Source organism: Copidosoma floridanum, unplaced genomic scaffold (assembly GCF_036245765.1).
Source record: "Copidosoma floridanum isolate Cflo_tuat_1 unplaced genomic scaffold, Cflo_Japanese_pri ptg000001l, whole genome shotgun sequence".
NCBI classification, from domain to species: domain Eukaryota; kingdom Metazoa; phylum Arthropoda; class Insecta; order Hymenoptera; family Encyrtidae; genus Copidosoma; species Copidosoma floridanum.
The window spans coordinates 13381231-13403528 of record NW_028321878.1 but is presented as its reverse complement, the minus strand read 5'-3'; the positions used below and the strand labels follow the sequence as shown (position 1 = coordinate 13403528).

At 34.3% G+C, this 22298-nt stretch overlaps 1 protein-coding gene and 1 long non-coding RNA gene across 2 annotated transcripts in view; both read left to right on the top strand.

Annotated features, from left to right (window-relative positions):
• The window catches only part of LOC106640595 (lost and found), a 56746-nt gene extending 46323 nt beyond the window's left edge, over positions 1-10423 (top strand). The window contains exons 5-7 of the mRNA XM_089589775.1: positions 2354-2551; positions 7908-7987; positions 8041-10423. Of these exons, the coding sequence (XP_089445901.1) occupies positions 2354-2551; positions 7908-7987; positions 8041-9426 (1664 nt within the window). The 3' untranslated portion in view covers positions 9427-10423. The remainder of the gene's footprint in view (positions 1-2353; positions 2552-7907; positions 7988-8040) is intronic.
• A 2130-nt stretch (positions 10424-12553) lies between these two features.
• Positions 12554-18588, top strand: LOC149376041 (uncharacterized). Its single transcript, XR_016292912.1, has 4 exons — positions 12554-12565; positions 14676-14888; positions 15559-15598; positions 15855-18588. It is a non-coding gene; the product is annotated as an uncharacterized LOC149376041 (long non-coding RNA).
• Positions 18589-22298: the final 3710 nt, after the last annotated feature.

The window sequence follows — 22298 nt, the reverse complement described above, 5'->3', positions numbered from 1 at the left end:
AAGTTTCTTAGCTCTCATTATTGTGCAATTACGTTTTAAAAGAAGAATCCAAAATAAATTGTTCATTACATTTCATATCGGCTTTTTAAAATGTTTGGTAAATCGTATGTCTGAGTCTGACGAAATTTGGAAATAATATGTTATTTCGAATTGAATGACTCCATAACGCACTTTTAAAAATTATAACAATGAAATATTGTACATTAAATTCAAAGCAAACTGCAATAAAAACAAAAATGACGTTGAATGATACAACTAAAAATAGCCGGCGATGATACAATCTTTTTATTTTATCCAAAAAATGCAGACAAGTTTAGTTTTTAACACATTTGGCGCATTTACATACGCAAAATCGAATACTATTAGTCATACACTTACATAGTCTTATACAAAAAATCAGGCAGAAGTGGACAAAGTCGCACAGGCACAGGCAGAAACACATATTTACTGTATCTCAAATCCTATAATAGTAATATATATTCAGGTTAGACAAACATGACAGTTTTAAAATTTATTGATAAGAAGCTTTCGCTCTTTACTCCATTCTACTTACTTGGAAGTACTTTTCCACGCGTACTACAATTTTTCTCAAAAATATTACCAATGCACACACGTTCAAGTCACTGTATGGATAAAACCGTTTTATTGACCACTCGAGTGCCATACGACCTCACAGTACCTACAATATCACAATCGTTGCTTAAATGCTGCTTGTAAAAAGGCCGACAATGGTACAACACCTAGTAAAAATTTTCTCCACTAGTTTAATACCGAACCAACTCTAATGCCATAGTCCGAGGTCGTGCATGCACCGTGTCGCTTTATATATCACTCTCGTTAATCACGAGCTAGTTCGCACTTGGGTTCAAATGGTTCATAATAAAATTACATGCGTACATTGTGTCCAATTGCATTGCGATTTTTATTGCAGGTTATATATCGTTTGGTAGCCTTCGGCGAACCGCGACGAGGCTACTACTCGGCCTGAATTATCTTGCTGTTCTAGTTTTCTGTCACATTTAAATCATGAAAATTATTATTGATTTGAGCTCCAAGGGCACGGATTTCTCGCAAGTTTCGAAACAAATCACTTCTCTCAAGGAATTCGAAACATAATTTTTTTTCTCTGCTCAAGCAATATTTGATTTTGGGAAGTGCACCTTTCCATGTTGACATTTTTCAACTCATTGAGCACATGAAAACCTAAAAATTATGAGATGTTATCTACTGTATCAAATAAAGCAGTATTAGAATTTTTCTGAAAAATACACATTTAGTATAGTAGTAGCAGTAAAAACATACCAAAAGAGGAGTTTTAAAGAAACAATACTTTGCATTAGGCCAGATCCACTTTCAGATTCACGGTTGATCTCTAATGTTATCTCGTTTCTGTAATGTTCATGTGAAAAATCAATCACTTTTGTTTCTTATGTTTTTATCTCTATTGTATAAAATTGTCGTTAAAAATTATGTTTCAACTGGAATAAAAATCAGAGAAAAATTTTTTTTCTAACCCTAATTTACTCGGATAACGTGTTTAAAAAAAAATAGATGTGGGGCAACATTGTTTCACTTTGGCTCGTGAATTTTCTACTTAATAACTTAATGAAATTTACAAATAACCACTTTACGTACACTTTTGTTTTCGTTTGTAATTAATATACACCAATAAATTACTCCATTTTTTAATTCTTCTGCACGTCAGGGACGCTATGAATATTGTAGTTATCATCATCAAAACCAAATTTTTTTTAATGTTTACTTAGTAATTTAGTACAATTTAACATTAAAGCCGAGTTGTTTCACTTCATGAGTAGATATTTTTTTATGTTACTATCTATTTTTCTAACCTCTATCACACTTGTACTTTAATTCTTCAATTATCAACAAATAATGATTGAGTAATTATTTGTATATCTAAATTGGGCACGACTTAAATAGAAGTAACCATTTCAATCAACCTATCGTATTTTTTTAAGATAACAAAGTTATATCTCTAGATTTTATTGATATACCTTTAATATTACAAATGATTCAAACGATAGGTACATATGTTTAAGAAATAAAAAAAAAAATCAACTGAGATTCTCGTAATTTAGAGAGAGATGTAAAAAATAAATCGTCTCACAGTGAGGGCAATCACATTTTCGTTTCCTGTTTTTTAATATAGTCAACAAGGAAGTTAAAAATATTTTCTACAAAAAGACCCACAAACGAACCACACAAACGTAGTCCAAGCTAATCGCACAATATTATTTGTTCTTTCGAGACCTGTGGATCAAAAAGTAAACATCTGTACCCCTGGACACAATGACACAAGCCCCCCGACGATAAAACCTTTGCTTCATTACAGATACGGAAGCGTCGACGATCCTGGGGATGGAGAGCACCTGGTTCGCGGTGATGACGGTGTGTATGGTGCTGACCGTATTCGGTATAGCAGCAGCTGGTGCGGTCTGCTTCCTCAGGCAGCGCGTGACGACGCCACGGCATCCGCACAACGCGCACAATGCCCAGGGACACCTGCCCGTCAGCTATCCAAGCTATCCAAGTGAGTTTTGCTGCTCCCACAAATTATGCTTGCTTGCCCGTCTGTCCGATGCACTTGATGCTGCTACAATCTCCTCTGTTTGGGCCCTAATGATTATCAGGACAATCAAGTTTTGCCATTTGGCTTTTTATTACTATTTATGTTGAAGCATATACGTAAATATTGTGAAGCAAAAAAACGAATCTTGAATGTAAATTCATTCACGTTTTCTTGAAGTAGAAGAACAATGTATAGTATACCGGAGATGTTAGGATTTTTTTTAATTTGCCACGGTTTTTTAATTATTTTAAACATGGTCACATCTTTGGATAACTTTCCAAGTGACTATCTTTGTTAAAACTTACTTGTGAGCATTTTGAAAGAATATGTTAGGGAGTATGAAATTTTTTTTACCACTTTTTAACATTATTTTATGGACAACTTCAATCATTACCGCAAAATCTGAAATCCAATCATTGAAAAACACAACTAAACATAAAGTGCCATTTCTATTTATAAATGGTAAATGAGCACCCATGTTCTAAAAAAAGCAACAGCCAAGAGTGCCAAAAGAAAGCCTGGATGAAAAAGAAAAAAAAAACACCAATCCAGTAGTGATTAGCAATGCAGCACCCAGGAGCTAATAGGTAATTTACCGTTCTTCGCCGACGCGCCACAGTACAAGACGAATCGCGTCTCAAAGACGTCGTTAGCGATTCCGCGAATAGACCATCGTCTCCCCCTACACCCCGGACAATGATACCGAGAGAGCCCGGCCCCCCTCACCCACCCCTCACCGGCACTATTGTTTCTACAAAACGCGTCGCTCCGTGGGACCGATCGATTTCGCGTGCTAATGGCTTAAAAGATTAATTATCCTCCAGACCCTCCGCCACGTTATGCCGTCACGCGACGGCGAGAAAACTCGCGACTCCTATTGAAAGCAAATGGTTTGGACAATAGTTTTTGGTTACTTTAGACCCCCCCCCCCCCGATGTCGCTTGCGTTTTCGCCGAAATCCCCGGGATGGAAAAGTGGCTTATCGAATTATTCCCACGGGTAACTTATTGGTCAGCGGTATTGGAAACTTGCAATCCAAGGGTCTTGGGGCTCAAAACTTTGGTCGATTAAATTAAGCACCACAGGTGCTTTACCCGCTATGTCGTGTATTCCAGCGAGTTTCTTAACACATGATAGATGTGAAATTAGATGTAATAAAAGCATTTTTAGGTTTTATTTGTTACAAAGGAGATGGCAATTCATAATCCACAGATCTGCAGGCAAAACGTGGACACATTTTGGCCATTTGCCAACGAAATAAAATTCCCCTCGCTGTGTGGTTCGTCGTCCACCACTCGGTCTTTCGTGGCAATTTTTTGTTTTCACGCCTGTGTTTTGGTGCTTCCTTTGACTGCTGTTGATATCACATGTCGCTCGGACTAGGGGGGATCCATCATCGCGGTTTTTTTCCAGAAAAAGGTCTAGGAAACGTACAGTTTGCACGTTTGAAACGAGAGACCAGCCATCCATTCTGGGCATACTGGGTTCGTTAGTTGAATCATAGGATCACGTTGGAGAAGGTGCTAAATTTTTTTTGTCTCGTTTGTTAGTAGCTGTGGTTTTCCAACTCCACTCGTATTTTATAATTTTAACACGTTCACGTCTTAGGGTGCGATGATTTACATTTTCAGAGCATGAATTATATATCACGACAAGCGCAACGTCAATGAGGTTTTATAAAATCTGTTTGTCCATTCACAAACTCCTCAAAGCCGATTAAAAGTTGGGGCGTGTGCTGATGCACAATATATTAAATGAGGGACTCGCGAGAGCTTATTTTTTAATCAGCGGTGCATTCAAGTCTCGGGTGGAACACATTCGCAAGTTTAATTAAGCCGTAAACATAAACTTTGAGGATCTCATTTGGTACTCTCTTTTGGAGTCTGAGGCTCGGGTTTAAAAAACCTTGGAGAAACAGTGAAAGCACGATGTAATTATTTCTTGGTGAAACTATAATTAAAAATTTAAATGGTCGTTTAACTTTACAATTGACAACTTTTATTGTGGTACTCTTCAGAATTATGAGATGAAATTTCGACCCAGAACTTTAAAGTGGTACAAAACAAAAGCGAGTAGTAGTTGTCTCGGTGTGCATTACTTATGTTATCGCAATAGTTCCTAAAACAACTTCAATAAAGATTTTAATAATTAGTATGAATTTCTCAATCAACACATAGTTTTTATTGAATAGGCCAACATTGCAACATTTTTAATAAAAATCTACCAAAGATCGACCCACTGGCACGTTTAGCCAAAAAAAGGCCGACCACCGAGTGTGAAAACGCGGTTCAATCAATTAATATTCTCAACCGCACGTGCGCACATCTTAAAATGTTTCAAGTGTGCACACGCGATCGCTAATGGGGTCAGCTTTTCGGTGACGCTGTTCAAAACAAATTCTCTCGTACTATTAATTTGGTGAGCGCAGTAAGGAGAGTAAGAGTGATTCAGCAGACCCGAAAGTGCGCGCGAAAGTCGAGCGTGATGGTATGGGTTATTTCGAGGTGGAAGTGTAGTATGCATACGTGATGAGATCGATAAGAGACAATATACGATCGTTTGCGTCAAGCTTTAATAGCCATTAAATTTTTTTCGTCGTAAGAATTGCTGAAAAAATCTTTAAGCGATTTAAATTCTGTGAGATTCCTTAAACAAGAGGTCTTACTCAAGGTAAGCATTAAGAAATCTTTTAAAAATACCCTTTTTAAGAGACTCACATGAAATTTTTTGAGCATGAAAAATCTCTCAGTGGTGATGTTTTCGGTGTATTTTACAGAGATTTATAAAAAAAAAAAAAAGTTATTCATATAATTATTTTTCCGTAACTATGAGCTTACTGTCTAGAGGATACGAGCAAAAGTACAAGTATACTAAGTCTGTAATTATTTATTTTGCACCTCCCAGTTCCCCCTCAGCGAATTAGTAAAAAGTATAGCTCTCGTGTGGTGAATTAGTTACGAATGATTGATTTCAAAAAATACGGGCCCTCGTGATACGTATGTGCTTCCGTTGTTTTGTAGTTGCATAATAGAGGTTTTTTTTTCATGCTGCACTGATGTTTCGGAACGTAACGTGTGTTCCTTGTTAATTCGATTTAGCAGGAAATGGCCTTTTTTGAGTAGTCTAGTTTAAATAAGTGAGAAAATGCGGTCGATACACTTCTGGAATAAATAATCGAGAGAATCTGTTTTTCTCGTGTAAAACTTTTTGAAAGACAGGAACAATAGTGTAATTTTTCTGCTCTATTTTTCTAGGGTAAATTTGATGTCAGTAATATGAGGACATGTGTAAGATCTTAGACCACTATAAACCTTAAAAAAAAATGCTTTATGGTTATTAAAAAATTCATAGTTACAAGACTCGAAAAATATCGTTCGATAGCTAAGTATTGCACGCAAATGAGAATCCCATCGCTCACATGGCTTTTTTTTTATTCGTCGCTATAATTAAATTTGAGTTCTTCCCATCGTTCATCTTTACTGCGCGAGCTCAACCATACTGACCGTACGTTAAACATTAGTCTTCCGTATACGCAGCTCACGGGGCCATTTAGGGCGTTAGGGGCTCTATTCCCGCGCAGAGTAATACATTTCGACGAACAATACAAATATGTCATCTGAGGGGATCGAATGAAAGTAGGAGAGGGAAAAACAGAGTGATTTGTGTGCGTCGACGCGTATGAATATTTTTCACTCGTATAATTTCTACCAATTGGATCTGAAAATTTATCTCCCACCTAAACAGATATATATATATATTTGGCTTTAAAGTTTAGTTTTTGTGACTGATAGAATATTTAATGTCTGTAAGAAGTTTTTATTTTTCTGATGTCAGTGTATACTTGGAAAAAAATCCCTCCGAGTGTCTAGTTAAATATTATACCACAAATCAACGTTCACTACCACTTGGTATTAATTTATTGTGTATACGTTAACTTACGGTGATAATTCTTCAGAATGCCATTTTTCTAACATCTTTAGCTCTAAATCGGTCCGTGATGCGACTTCCTGGTTGTTCCATTTCGACTGCCAATCCCAATTTAAACGAAGGCGTTTATCGAAAATTATTATTTTATCCTCAGGTCTTATCATTGACAACAAAGAAAGTACGATTTTTCGATTACTAATAACCTGTGAATGATATTTAACAATGTTTACCTATTTTTTGCAATTTTATCCAAGATTACTGAGAAAAACCTATTTTTCACTTGAGCTCTTGATTATCTCTTGTCACGCTATAGTTCGTGATTGCGTATGAATAATTTTTGCCGGTACTTATCTATCTTGCAGTTTAATTTCAAGTTCTATTATAGCATTACCCGAATATTTTTTTACAACAAAATGAAATAAATCCTAAAAAAAAGTATCAAATTTTTTTTTACTGTTTCGTGATATTATCCAAGAATGTATTTAAAAATTAATGCACTTATTTGAATTTATTTTATAAAAACTATTTAATGACTGGATGGAATACTCAAAAGTAAAAAAAGTTTTGTAGCATACAGGTATATTAATTTTGTTTGTTTTGTTTTTTTATAATATAATTTTAACAGGATAAAATTAATCAAAAATTTAAATTTAAAATTGGAAATTATTAGATCGAATAGTAGACTGCTTTTTTACGTCAAAGATTTTCATCAATAGGAATAAATTTTTTTTTTAAACGTATTAAAAGTAAATTATATTTCATTGGGAATTGGAGTAATTTATTTAAAAAAATTATATCATGTATAATTATTAGAAATTAATTATTATTAACGCTTATTAAAAATTGTTAGAAAAATTAAAACGCGAAAATATTAAAATTTTATTTTCATTCGTAATAATATTTAGTTTTTTGAGATGATGAAAAGTACTTTTATAATAGAAACAATTAACTTTCAATTTTTACTAAGAACAACCATGAGTTGATTTCTATTTTATTGCATTGATTATTCATTAACTCCCCAAGAGGCGTTAACAGTTATTCAATGCATACTAAAGATCATTCCATGAGAAAATGAATCACAGTGATCCAAAAAGTGAACATTTTATTCTTATAACACCAATACGCACCAATATCCAATGTATCGATCGAAAGTTAAATTTCTGCAATAGGTGAGAAAATTGAAGCATCAAATCGACACTCTAATAATACTCTGCTGTCATCGAAGCAACAGCATTGCACTACTTTATACCAAAGAAACAACTACTCCTACACGTAATCACACATTGTTGTGGCTTATCACTACATACCTTCCATTTGGCTCGACTGGAGCACAGCTCCACTATCTCCCTTTCGGCCATATCGCGTAAAAGTGCATTTTTAATTCCCACAGCCGAGATAAGCGATCGGATGCACCGATCACCCTATAAAACCGGCTCTTTGCTCTCGCCACGAGCAGTACACTCGATCTTGGTATACATCCAACGCGTTGCGCTTGAAAACGCACACAAAAAAAAAATGCATAACGATCCACCACGGTGTACGTACCTCGAGGTTCCTACGAGTGTATAACACCGAAGCCGCCTGCAGTGGAGGCCAAAACGCCCTCTCTTCTCCCATCCCATCCCTACCACCGTACAACGACTCTCTCTCTCTCTGCACCGATGCTACCCAAAATGACCTCACCGTTGTCAGTTTACTCGCGGATCGGTCGGGACGAGCTGCTGCCACTACAGCGGCGACGGCCGAGCAGCTTTAAAAAAGTTCCGCTCGAAGAGGAAGAAAACACCAGCCCAACGAGTGAGTGCAACGACAATAACGTCATGAGCTGGGACGGTGGGCCGAGCGCCCAGAGACTCGTCCTGACACTGGCACTGCTGCTCGGCTGGATGACTCTACTGGAAAGTCATATAATGGCGCGCAATAACCCCGGAGACTCGTCGGGCAGGGTTGGGGGGGTTGCAGTGCAGGGACCGGTGGTAAGGGCCAAAGACTATTTCATCGGGCCCTGTTTGGTCAACACCAACCAGACCTGCCCGGACGAGGAGGTCTCGTTTTTCCTTTACACCCGGGACAATCCGGACGCGGGCAGGCGCATCCTGGTGAACGAGACGGGCTCCAACTTGGAGGACACGGCCTTCGATCCAACGAGCCCGACCAAGCTCATCGTCCACGGCTACAACTCGGACATGAGCCTCGACTCGCTCGTGGACATTCGCCGGGAGTACCTGAACAGGTCCCGGGCCAACCTCGTGGCCGTGGATTGGCACAGATTGGCGGCCGGGCCGTGTTACCCCGTGGCAGTGCACAACGTGCCCCACGTGGGCGAGTGCCTCGCACAACTGATCGACCGGCTGAGGGAGTACGGCGCCAAGGACATCCACGTGATTGGGTTCTCCCTGGGGGCCCACGTGCCGGCGTACAGCGCCAACCATCTGAGGCCCTACAAGCTGCCTAGGATAACGGGCCTCGATCCGGCGATGCCTTTCTTTATCACGGTGGGCAAGGACGAGAAGCTCGACTCGAGCGACGCCGAGTTCGTCGATGTTTTTCACACCAACGCGTTCATCCAGGGTAAGGTCGAGGCGGTCGGTCACGTGGATTTCTACATGAACGGCGGTATCAACCAGCCGGGGTGCTGGGAGAAGCGTAACCCATTCGGGTGCAACCATAACCGGGCGGCCGCGTACTTTGCCGAGTCGATCAACACGAAGACGGGCTTTTGGGGCTGGCCATGTCCAGGATTCCTGTCTTACCTGCTGGGGCTGTGTCCCCCGAGGTTCCCGGCCATATTGGCGGGGGATACCGTCGACACGAGTTATCGGGGTTTCTACCTCGTGAGGACGAGGTCAACGAGCCCCTTTGCCGAGGGCATCTTTGCCGTCGAGCCCGGCTATCAGCTGAACTTGTGATTCTTGCGCAACGTGCGGTGTCGTGAATTATGACGCTTTTCGACCTTTGGGTTTTCAAGGGTTACGTGTCTGTATTGAGCCTTGGAAGCTGCTTGGGACGTTCGTTGGCGCGATAAAAAATATATATTCACGGTTCTCGTGCTCTTGCGGGTGGAAACAAACTTTTTGGTTGGTTTTTAGCTTTTTAAGAAAATTTTATAATTCATAGGGTTACTCGTAACTTTTTTTTTTTTTTTTCTTTTTTGCTAATAAACTACTTGAAGAAGGATTTATGTTGGTTACAAAAATCCATAGGTTGATATACTTCCTTTGAAGTTTTTAAGATAAAAGATAATACACTGACAAAGTGCATATTGTGGTCTTGACTGTCAAATGGATCAGTAAATTCTTAATTGATCACACTTTTTTGTCAAAATAATTATTATAAATATATTTTCATGAGCGTTGAATATTTAAAAAAAATCAAAAAGTATAGTTGTACATGACTTTTTATTTTTTTATTTATAAAGATAAAATTCAATCTTATTTAAACTCAACACTTGGTTAAAAACTTGCTTCCTCAGTGACACTTGGATTTGTAATGCGTTGGTTTATTGTAAATATTTACACAACTAATACATTGATGCTTGAAAGATTTTCTATAATTATTGATTTGTGCCTTTAATTCAGCGTCATCGCCACAAGTTTTAAAAACATCGGCGCACTCTGGTGAAATTCCGCAACTAAAATCAGTCCTTAGCAAAAAAAAAAAAATCGGAACAGCTGTGTATAATTACCGGATGGTTCTCGTGAACTGATTAGAAAGACCCCCTCCGACAAACCGGACGCGCAATTGAATAGTCCACTGTTTGCGCTTTCACTGGATGTGGATCGTGATTATCGGGTGCTTGGTCGTCAAAAAATAAATATACGATTTTTTAAAGTCCACCAGTACTTGTGTGACGTTAAGAGTTTTATTGTTATTTGAAACTTTTAAAATTACAATCTGAGCGATATTTTTTTTAAAGATAACAGTTATTGCGGTAAAAAAAAACTTATCTCCGTCCAAGTGCACAGTAGCATAGTTATTCAAATTATAAATACATACAAGGCACTTTATTTTGTGTTAATTGTTACTACTTTTTAAACAGTAATTTTGTTTTTTCTTAATATAAGTTTTTTTTTTATCAACCGTAATTTTTTGAACTTTGGTACGAGTTATATATTTAGCGGACGTTTGGAAGTAATAGCGAGTTAAAATTGTACGTGACCACGATAAAATTACCGTTATGTATTAAATTAAATCACCGAGTTCCTATGTATACATGAACCAGAAACATCTCACTATAGTTTACTGTAGTAAAATAAAACTTTTGTTGTACACGTGATATTGCATTAACGTCATTGATTGCGTAAAATAGATAAAAGTACCTACCAGATATACCAAATATTGCACTTTCACGCTACAAAAAAAAAAAAAAGCGCCAGTGTCAAGTATCGTAAAATGATCCCAAAGTTTTATCGTGAATGAAACTGACATGATTAAGTGTCACTTTGATTCGTCATCAAATAAAACAGTATGCTTCGTTTGATATTTATTCTAGTTAAATGCAAGTATAATTTTTATTTAAGATTTTTAATATTCATTGTTTGATAAAAAAATACGAAAATGAAAACTATTGACATCCTCATTTTTGTATGTATAAAGTATATCATAGCTAGTTATCGTAATGAGTTAAGCATTTATAGTCTCTGTTTTAACATGCAACAACATGATCATCATTCGATTGTACAAAACTGCACTGAGAGAATGATACCTTGAGCAATAAGATAAGTCCTAACTATGCATATGTATATTTTAAATGTATGATTAATTGTGTACATACTGCCATCAAAAAACGAGAATCGTGTCAAAGGTTTGTACTATGGAAATTATCTAAACAAGGCTCTATTAAGCACTGCTGTACAACGATCAACTGCATATAAAAATTTTTCACAGCAGAAACAATCAATTACAATTTGAAAGAAAAAACAATTTAGGAAAAAAAAAGTATTTGAAGGAATATTTATACGTTTTAATACTTTAAACATCAAAATTAAATTATAATATGTAACATATAACATATAATATTAAACATTTTATGCGATGTACATAAAATAAATCGTTAATAAAATAAAATGAGTAATTGTTTTCTTTATTATATAAATAAAATCCTGCCAATGTACAAAATTGGAATTGAAAACAAAAACCGTAAAAATACAAAAATCTTATTTATCTGACGCATGTGGTCGCAAGAAAATCCATTAAAAAATTTCGTTTGACAACGCCAATTATTTTACGACGGAAATTCTTGATTTGGCAAAGGCATGAGAATAAAAATTGGTTTTATTATTTATTTCTGATACCTTTACAACGACAAAAAAATAAACTTTATTCTACGTAGAAATATCAAAATCATGCAGGTGCATTAAAAACCACAGCACGAAATTTCTGAAAAAGTTCCTTTTGTAAAAACGCGCTTAAATGTAAGTTCAGACAATACAAACCATCGTGTATAGCTTCGGGAAACCCTGAAAAAAAAAAAAAAAACAATAACGCAGAAAAGAGGAATTACAGTAACCCAATGTTCTGCAGCTAAAAAGCAGCATTGCATGCTAATGCCGATTCTTCTCCACGGTACAAACGTAGTAGGCAACAACCCGCAGAGAGAACAAAAAAAAGGGGGAGGTAAACGAAGCGAAGTAGGTATCGCAAGGAGGATGGACAAAAAAAAATCGCCAGGAGTGTCGTAACGCAAATGCGAACGTGGCTTGGGGAAGGAAAAAAAGGGGAAATCAGCTACCATTGAAAGTGGAGGGTGGTTATTGTTTATAAAGCTTGTTTCTCAACAGGGGCGCGCAATTTAAAGTTCCTGCCGCGTAGTGTATAGCCAACCGTAGCATCAGCTTAGCGCTTGCAGCAGTTTATATCGCCATCCAAAAGTTGTAGCGGACCCCTGGATACGGCGCCTCGCCCCGAGAATGCCAATCTCTCGAGTGGGACTGGTGCTACTGACAGCCTTCGGGCTGCAAAGGTGGCTTCCCCCGCCTCGTATCGATAGATGGACATTTTATGCTGAAGTAATGGAGCGCGAGTAGTTCCCTCGCTGTGGAGCCGAGCGTAAGTTTGCGCGCGTGTGTGTACATATATACGCGCGGGAGCTTGCGAGGGGGGACGTGTAACGCAAGTTCGGAGTTTCGGGGGAGAGGGCCGTGTGTCCAAGGAGTTTCCTGCCTCTGTGTGGACCTTCCGGGCAGCAATACTGTTATTGATTTCCGTGCACCGCTTTGACAGATTTTCCGATCAAGTCGAACCGAGTGCCTTTTTATGTCCAAGCAAGACGTGTGTAGTTGGGTGATAATGAATATTTGGTAGTCGATAAGAGTGTGAGTATAGTGCGAAAAAAACAATTTCTCGTCTCACCATCGGTGCAATGATTTAAAGTAGGGACCACTGCGATCATCCAGTACGTTCAAGTATCAGAGAGAAGAAAAATTAATAAAATAAACAATCGGAACGATTGCATTGGCTTTTCTTTGGCAGTACTTTCGTTCAAATTAACAGGAAAAGTTTTCCACCAGTTATCTTATCACCCACGCACGGCAACACTGTCGGGAAAAAATCCTAGACGCGGAGTAACTTTTACAACTCATTTCTACTGAAATCGCTAATCACTTGACGAAGGATCTAGTTTTACTCTTTGGTTTAAGTGGAGCGCACGTGCGTTCGTTTGGAAAACACTTGAACTCTGTATCACGAGCTAAACTATTTTCTATGATTTTTTTAAATCTCATTCGTTTAGTATAATACATTATGCAAATTGTAATTCCTAGGTGCACATGCGGTAAAAAAACACAGACTAAAAAATAGTTAAAAAAGGTTTGGAGGACAAATAATATAGTTACCAAAACTGTTTATTTCGTCACAATAATCTTAATCACAAAACTTTCATACCAATTAAAAATTGTTATAAATAAAACAACAACTGAAACCTGTATTTATTTTTATTGTTAAACATTCAACGACAAATTTCCATAGAAAAGGTTGAAATTCCTACACGAGAGATAAGACAAACGCGAAACATACCATCGGTATCTTGTCAGGCGACTCGACGCAAACGTCGATAGGAAAGAAAGAGGAAAGAAAAAGGATGGGAGGGCACATGTATAGGGAAAGACACGGGGATATTGAAAGTCGAGGATGCCTGTACACGTAGGGCGATGAGTGGGGGCGTTTTGAATGCGACGCGCACAGTGACAACGCCAGCTATATACCTACGGGCTGGGCCGATAAGACGTTAGCTCGATATTACTTCTGGGAACGCAACGGGAACGTGCGTTGTATTCATCTTGACAGCAAAACACGTACGTCGTGCTTATCTTATTTTGGGATTAGGGTTTTGCAGGAAGAACTTTATTTTTAAATAATTATTTGTTCAAAGTTTGGAAATTAATGACAAAAATATTGATGCGTTATAATCAATGCATTACAAATTATTTTGTTTTTCAAGGAGGAAACTGGAAAAATTTTATACGAATTTTTGTCTACTCTCATCTAATGTTTATTTTATGAAGCTCGTTATACTCTTTGAATCTATACATGGTTTAACTAAAAGCTTTAAAAAACATTAAGTTTTTAATATGAAATGAACACCAGTTTACGAGGGAGTACATAAAAAAAAAATTTTTTTATTTTACTCTTTAAAACTTAGATGACGTATTCCCATTTAATTTATGTATTCATTTAATGAAATTAACAATAAATAGCTACATAGGTTAGCTTTTTTTTATTTAAAATTAAATTTTTTAATTTCCCTTCGTTAAATAATTTTTTTTTTTTTTTCTGAAAACTTGGTTTTTATAAATTTCGTTGTGAAATGGATTTTTTATAATCCTTTTACAGTTTCCTGGTGAAATTATTTCATCTTAAATAACAACCAATTATAACTTATATTTTACGATTGATTCCTTAGAGTACCTTCTCGTACCAACTTCGTACATCATTGTCTTTGAAAAATGATTAGTAATAATTAAACATGGTACTTGGCAACACAGGAACTCTATTTTTCCAAAAACGTACCTTAATAGTTTGCTCATTTTATGATTATTTAAAATGCTAAGCATATGCAGAATGAAAATTATTAGTTTTTCCGCGTACAAATGTTACTTTCAAATTGATCATTCTGTGAATGTTTTTAATTAGAAAAAAAAATTCTTCTTCACCGTTGCAGTGCAACCAATGTACGGATCGAACGGTGCATCAACGGGCATGCCAATGGGCATGACAAATTTGAAGATGGGCCCGATGATGGGCGGCATACAGGGGGCAACGACACTACCCCGGCCGGGAAACTGGCTGCACCCTGCGGGCCTCAGGCACGGGCACAGCGCGGCCCGGGTCCGCCTCTACTGCCAGGCAGAGTGAGGAACCACGGTTCTGACAGGTATAACATATATCTCAAGAGATACATTCACCCCACTTTTAATTCTTCAATCTTTCAGTCATTTATACTTACAGAGATAACGAAATTAAATAAAAAATTACTGTAATCTTGCTGATTCGTAATAACATGACTTTTTAGCTCTTAACATTTGTTGTTAATTTCAAAATGAAGCTTAAACTTAATCAAAATTTAGTAAGAAAGCAATTTATTGAAACTGTTTCGTTTTCTTTCTACTGTTTATCATAATATTGTTTTGTGTTTCACAAACAAATTGACAAAATACAAAAAAATGCATCAAAAGGCTCCATGGTTTTGTTATTATCACTTATTATATACTGATATTTATTTTTATCACTACCGTTTTGTAACTGTTATTGTTATTATTGTTAATAATATTACTATTATTCTTAAATATCCTCTTTCAAGTCTCGAATACCTTAATTTATAAGTACATCTATTGCGTATTTTCTCGTTTGCACAGCGTTTTTCATTTAATTACTTCCATTGATAATTTTTGTAGATAATCCATGCTTAAAAATATAAAAAAATTAAATTTTATTTAAAAATAACGACTGCAATAACTTATTTTTATGAATCACTGCATTCTTAAATAAAGTATTTAAATAAAAATACAATTGAAATTAAACGTAAATTTTCTTTTTTTTTGCAGTGACATATCTTCTGGTCAGAAAGATGAGTGGTTTGTGTAGGTAAGTGAAGCGATTGTGTCACATACTCTAAAATAATAAATCCAGTAAAATTTTTTTTATAATCTGTAATTAAAATTACAAAAGTATATTTATTAATTGACTGTACGGAAAACAGAGACCATTTTTAATTTTTAGTTGAATTTTTTAAGTATTTTTTTCTTTATGCTCCAATTGAGCATACAAAATTTTACTTCTGAAATTTCCGGATGGCATCCTCAGATTTATTCTAACAATTGTATTCCCGTTTTTTTTCCAGAGGCAGACCTGGACCAAAGTCCGCAGGGTGTACGAGAGCGGTGGTGCCCTCACCGTTTTCCAATTTTGTCGTTTTTTCGTCAACGTAGGCGAGCTCTCGATTCGTCTCTGAAACACTAGCAAAGCAACATAAAAAATAATATACAACTAAATTAAAAACCATACAATTATAAAGTCGATCGTCGGATTACAAAAATATCACGAACAAAAAAAATATCTTGTCGTTTCTCTCGCGGTGTACGTCAGCCGACGCCAACTAAAGTTTATAAAAGCGGGAGAGAAAAAAAAAAGAGAGGATGTACAGAGAAACGCACGGAAAAGCACGCACAATATTGCACACGTGCCCCATTCGCCCGTGGCTACTATGCTTTCCACCAGTGACGCCGTAATTCGGCTCAGGCAAGCGAACGGCGCACATACGTGGGCAAACAAAAAACTTTTCCTCTCCTCCCCGTCCTCGACTCCCTCCTTTACTACTCATATCAAGCAACCATCGGAAAAACACGAGCGTCCTAGTTTTTGCACTCGTGAATCGCGAACACGGAGTAAAAAAAAAAAGAAAAAGAAAAAAAAGTAGAGAAACAATATCGAAAGACAGATTAGCTGGATAAGCGCAAAGAGAAGAAGGGAGTGGAGGGGGAGGTATACGTGGTACATGAACCAAAATATTTTTTAACGACCAATTTTTTTCCCCTTTTTATATAGCCGATTCAGGTAAAAAAAAAATAAATAAAAAAAAAATGAAAAAAAATAAAACTAATCTACAATGAAAAGAACAAAAAATAAGCAAAGAGGAAAGTGGACACTTTGAGCTGAAGCATATCTTCCAAACGGTTTTTTCATATCGTTGACAACTGCGATATTTACTCTGAAGCCCTCTAACTTTTTATGGATCTTCTATACATTTTTTCGAAAAGTCTTTTATCACTATGTAGTTGAGAATAATCGTATCAATGGAGCAAAAGCTCCGCAAAATATCGAATTTTGAGAGAAAAAAAAAAAAAAAAAAGAAAAAAAAAAAATAGTCATGACCTACGAAGCGAGTATTGCCACGTGATGACGCTAAATACCTAGATCGATTGAAAAATTAGAAGTAAACCAAAGTGTACTAGCCATAATTAATGTGCGCGAAAGTTATCATGCATGCGTGTTGATGAGATTTAATGAACTTTAAAATAATACGATACAATTGGAGGATATGGCGTATTGTAAAATTAAAAGCGAAATAAAAAAAAGAAAACTATGTTTAATGTGAGTTTTGTGAGATATTTTATTGAATTATATTGATCATGTTGTAGAATTAGAGCATTATATAATTGCAACGATTCGCAACAATCGTTAACATAATCATCACAATTGCTGTTTTACCAAAAAAAAAAAAAAAAAAACTTTTAACAAACTCCATGTACTAATTACACTTGACCATTTTTCTACTGACATGCTTTTCTAAACGTATTTCTTACTACTGCAAAGCATAAAAGCACAAATGCAAACGATTTTTCGTGAAAAAAAGCAAAAAAAGTATTGTTGCAAGTCGTTGAACACACACAGTGATTTTTATTGTATTCGTTCGCAAAAGTCCAATGCTGCTCTCTTAAAATCAATGCACGACAGTAAAATTTAGAAACAAAGAATGGACAAATTCAACAGTAGTCATCTGGTTTATTTATTTTTATAAATGTACGTCAGCGACTGCACTCGAGTGTCATCTCGTTTGAGGCTTTACCGGCCGTCTGTGTATTCATCAAAAAATAAAGTATATCAATCTTATATTGATGACTCTTAGAAATAGAGCGATGATCCGCTGAACACAACTGTCGTTTCAGAGAATACGTTCCTTTAGACTGATTTTATACACTTGTGACTAAAATAAAAAAATAAAAAATAAAAAAAATTATTAATATACTTACACGTAATATAAGCACTACGATCCTTACTTGATCACCGTATCGCTTCTTGACTTGTATCAACACAATGAGTTACATTTTAGAGTGAAATATACTAAGCTTTGTCATTATAAGTTTTCTATTGCACAGAAAAAAAGCTTAATAGTGTATATATTATAGCATATCAGTTGAATGTATGTAACAAAAAGAACAGTTTTTTTTCTTTCAAAAAGTAGAAAAATTGCATATCAAACAATGTTAACATATTATACAGTGTAAACGATGAAAATAATGATGTTCTCTGTTGCAAAGTTTTCTCTGTGGTATAATTTATACAATTTTTTTCTTTAACCTAGATAAAATCAATTAAGCGTCAATAATAAAGAAAAACTTACCATCAGTGAAAAGACTCCGATCCGAAAAATCACAATTTCAACGATGTTTTTAGTACAAGTGATAAATTATATACCATTAGGAATGAGACCTTTCATTTCATTATACAAAAAAAAAATTAGAAATCTAACTTGACAATACTTGATATATTTGTAAGAAGGTAACCGTAGAATCATTTGTACGCTAGCCTTCATTCGTTGACGTATATCATTTCTATACTTCATCTTTGTATCTTCATAAAGTGTATAAACAATCAAGACTAAACCATACAATTTTAGATAAATATTTAAGTAAAGAAAAATATACATCTACATTGTTTTCACGCATAATAATGACGAAATCTCTGAAACGCAAAACATACTTGTAAAATACTTGTATTTAACACTAGCCGTTCAGCTTTGTGCCGTCTTTAATAGAAGAATTACGAATGCGATCATATAAAACGACAAACGTATAAATAATTGAATGAATAGAAAAATAAATATACATAAATAAAAAGTATATATGGTTATCATAGTGTTTGAATTGATATGTTTAATTGCTAACTTTTACATTAACTACTTTATAACTTGAGAGAAGTACGATGATTAGGTATTTGTCACATTAAAGGTATTGCGGTTTTTACTAATGTTACTAAACTAAATACTTACAACTTTGGCTATAATTATTCCGTAAATATATCAATCTCGACTATCTCAAGTTATTCCCATTTACCCTAAAAACATTTATTTTAGAATTAATATTTTGGTTTTCATGGGATTATTTTCCCTACGCTACACATTATGGTTAATTTTTTATGTGTGAGGGATTTTATTGGAGTTTCATGAATTAGAAAAAATTTAATTATAAAATTATTTCCAATCCTATAAGATTTAAAAATGTTGGTTAACGAGTAGAAAATATACTAAAATTCATGTAATGATGATATTCAGAAAAATCAAGTAAGAAAAGAGATTGGAGTGTAATAACTATGTTGCTTTAATGAGTGTGCTTAGGAGAGGTTTATTATCGTTGATACGGTTGCACAAGAAAACAGATTGATGAATTATCTATAATAGTGTGAGAATAATCTCACTATATAAGTGCTAAAAAGCTAGCTCTGAAACTGCCATGGTAAGAATTTAATGACGAATAATTAAATGAACAATTTACGATTATGCTACTAAGAAAAAGTTCTTCGATGGACAGAATGAATTATTCCAATCAATAACATCTGTATGTTGTATAAACGAGACAACAAAATTTCAGATAGCCAATTCTAATATTTAAGGTATACGAGTTATAATAATTTTTATTTATTTATGACACTATTTTACAACTATCCCTACTCATTGCTTTACGTACGTACGACATTACACAATTATCACAACTGATAAATTTGACGTCACAGAAAAGATTATCATAAAAACTGTTCATCCATGTAAAATACATCGTTGAAACAAATTATTTACGTATGAATAATTGTAACAACAATAAAATATTAGTGATATACTCATTATCATTCGCAGAATGAAATTGATGAAAAATATTATTTACTATTTCTGTTTTTACATCATAATTTTTTGTACCCAAGAGTTATTAAATAGTTAAGTTGAGGATTTTTTTTAAATATTCAAACAAAGAAAAGAATAAGTATTAGGTGTCTTATTGACACATAACATAATGTCTAGATAGCACATTAATTGTTAATTTGAATTTACTCCCTTTTTTTTTTTTTTTTTTATTACAAATGCAAAAAAATTTAAATCAGTTTTCTAAACTAAATATAATTATTTTAAGCTGGGAAGAAGATACTGACAAATAGTTATAAAAACCTTTTACTAACTAAAACAAATTTGGTTAATAAGTACTGCTAAAAGGCATGAAAAATTTAAAATTTTAGAAAATTAGTACCTCAAGTTTCGGTCAAAGTTAAATTTATCATTTATATTAAAAAGTTAAAAACAAAAGTTAAAATGGAAGTAAATAATATATCTTGATCTTAAAGAGCATAATAAATTATTTAAAAAACTACACTAGAAATAAATTGATCTCTACCAGTAATTACTTTTTTTTTTTGGCCTAAAGATCTGGTCCTTTTTAAATTTGACAAAATTGTTATACATAAATGTTGTTATGCCGATCATAAGATGAGTTTCAATATAGCTTGCCACAAGCTCATAGAAAGGTAATAAATTAGATATAGTTGAATCAATTCGAATATTAATTATTAATCTAAATTGAACTTCAAAAAAATAGATATTAAAAAAGCAAGTAAATTAAGTTAGCTAGCGTAAGTATAAAGTGAAAGGATTTATGAAAACTAGATTAAATGTGGATTTAATGAAAAAATAGATACAAAAGTTTTGTTGTTTATTCATAAAACATTTTAGAATTAATTTTTTTCCGACAGTTATCAAAACGTATTATATTAAAGTTAAAATAGAATTATTCTTTTATTATAGGGGAATTACTCAATATATGACTTACTTGCTGAAGACTCATTTTTTACTTTCATTTTATAAAAATCAAACCATTTAAAAACATTTTGTTCATGTATTGACTTGTATGATAAATATTATTTTTTATTGTCTGCATGTCCTCTGAAACTTTTGCAGCTATAATTATTTTGTTTATTTTATCTGATATCGGCGATTACTACCAAAATAATTTTATTTTTTGAGACAATAGATCAGGTCTGGAGAATTGTAAGCTTTTTTTTAAACTATCAATTATTCTTGCATAAAAGTACAAAATTAGATAAAGATTTTTATGAACCATGTAATTTCTACTTTACTGGCCGTCGACAAACTTTGTAGACAGTAAAATTTAGTCAAGAAAGGTACATATACATACTAAAGTATGAAGTGTTTTATTCTATAGGTAGGTATTAAAGTGAGGATGCTGTCAATTTTTTAAGTTTGTCAAACAACATTATGTCACAGTGATTGATAAAAAATAAATTACTGATAAGATAGGACTTTTTTTGGCACAACCACTACAATCACAACTTTAACATTTAGTTTTTAATCAATTTAAGATTTTTTAGTTTTTACTGAAATTTTTGTAGTATAAAAAAACTTTTTGTAGATGCTTTAATGTCAAACTCGAAACAGTTAAAACCAAAGCTTAAAAAATACATTTTTTAATGTATACTTTGGATGTACCGACAAGACGAAAAACCATTACTCCCTTCATCTGACGACAGATAACAGCACTTGCTCGTTCGGGTATGATTCATAACTTCACTTAACGGAGTTGCTTTCCACAATCTTTACCCATCGATATCTGAAAGCACACGCATGGAAAAAGCTACCACTACATGTAGTTCAGCTCAAATGATTATTAAACTTTTTTTTTTCCTTTCTCTGCTACGGTAATCTTAATTTAATGTTACATGTTTAAATGAATTCTTTTTTTATAACTCTGTGAAATGTATTATCTTTTCTCTTTAGCTGAATATTTCGTTTTAAAATGTGGTTTACACACTACTTAATTAAACATAGTCAGTAATCATCAATTATAATACTATTACTGTCATTTTTTCTGTCATGAATGAAAAAAATAAAAGTTCCTTTTCTTGTAAACACAGTGATACTTTGGACTTTTAGCCGAATGGATCGCAGGATTTTTTTCAAGTAAATTTGAATATTACCTTGACTACAAATTTTTACACCAACATTTCACAAACAATGTACGTATTTTTACATATTATTATCTTATTAAAAGGAAGGGTAAGCAATATAGATCAGGATAAATTTTGAACAGTGTGAATGGAAAATAATTTTACCATCCTATTTGTTACTATTATGTCATTATAACTAACTATTCGTATAATTCTATAGTAAGTCTTTGTCAAATTCATTAAATACTTTTAAAAATTTCTTATATTAAAAGATTTGAGTAGTAACTGTATATTTCATTTAATCATTGCATACGGTGACTTAAAATTTTCAGTGTTTTTTTTTTTTATTTTAGTGTAACTTGAAACACAACCACTAGAAAAAACATCAAATGTACAAATCTAACATATTTTTTTTTATGTTGTGATTTTTTAAAATTAGGTACAGTTAGTTGCACCAAAAATGCAATGAATGTATGCGTAAAGTATGACATACAAATACTGAGACAAAAAAAGTTTAAAAAAAATTGTTTTGTAGTAATGATGAAATCATCATCAAATAAGA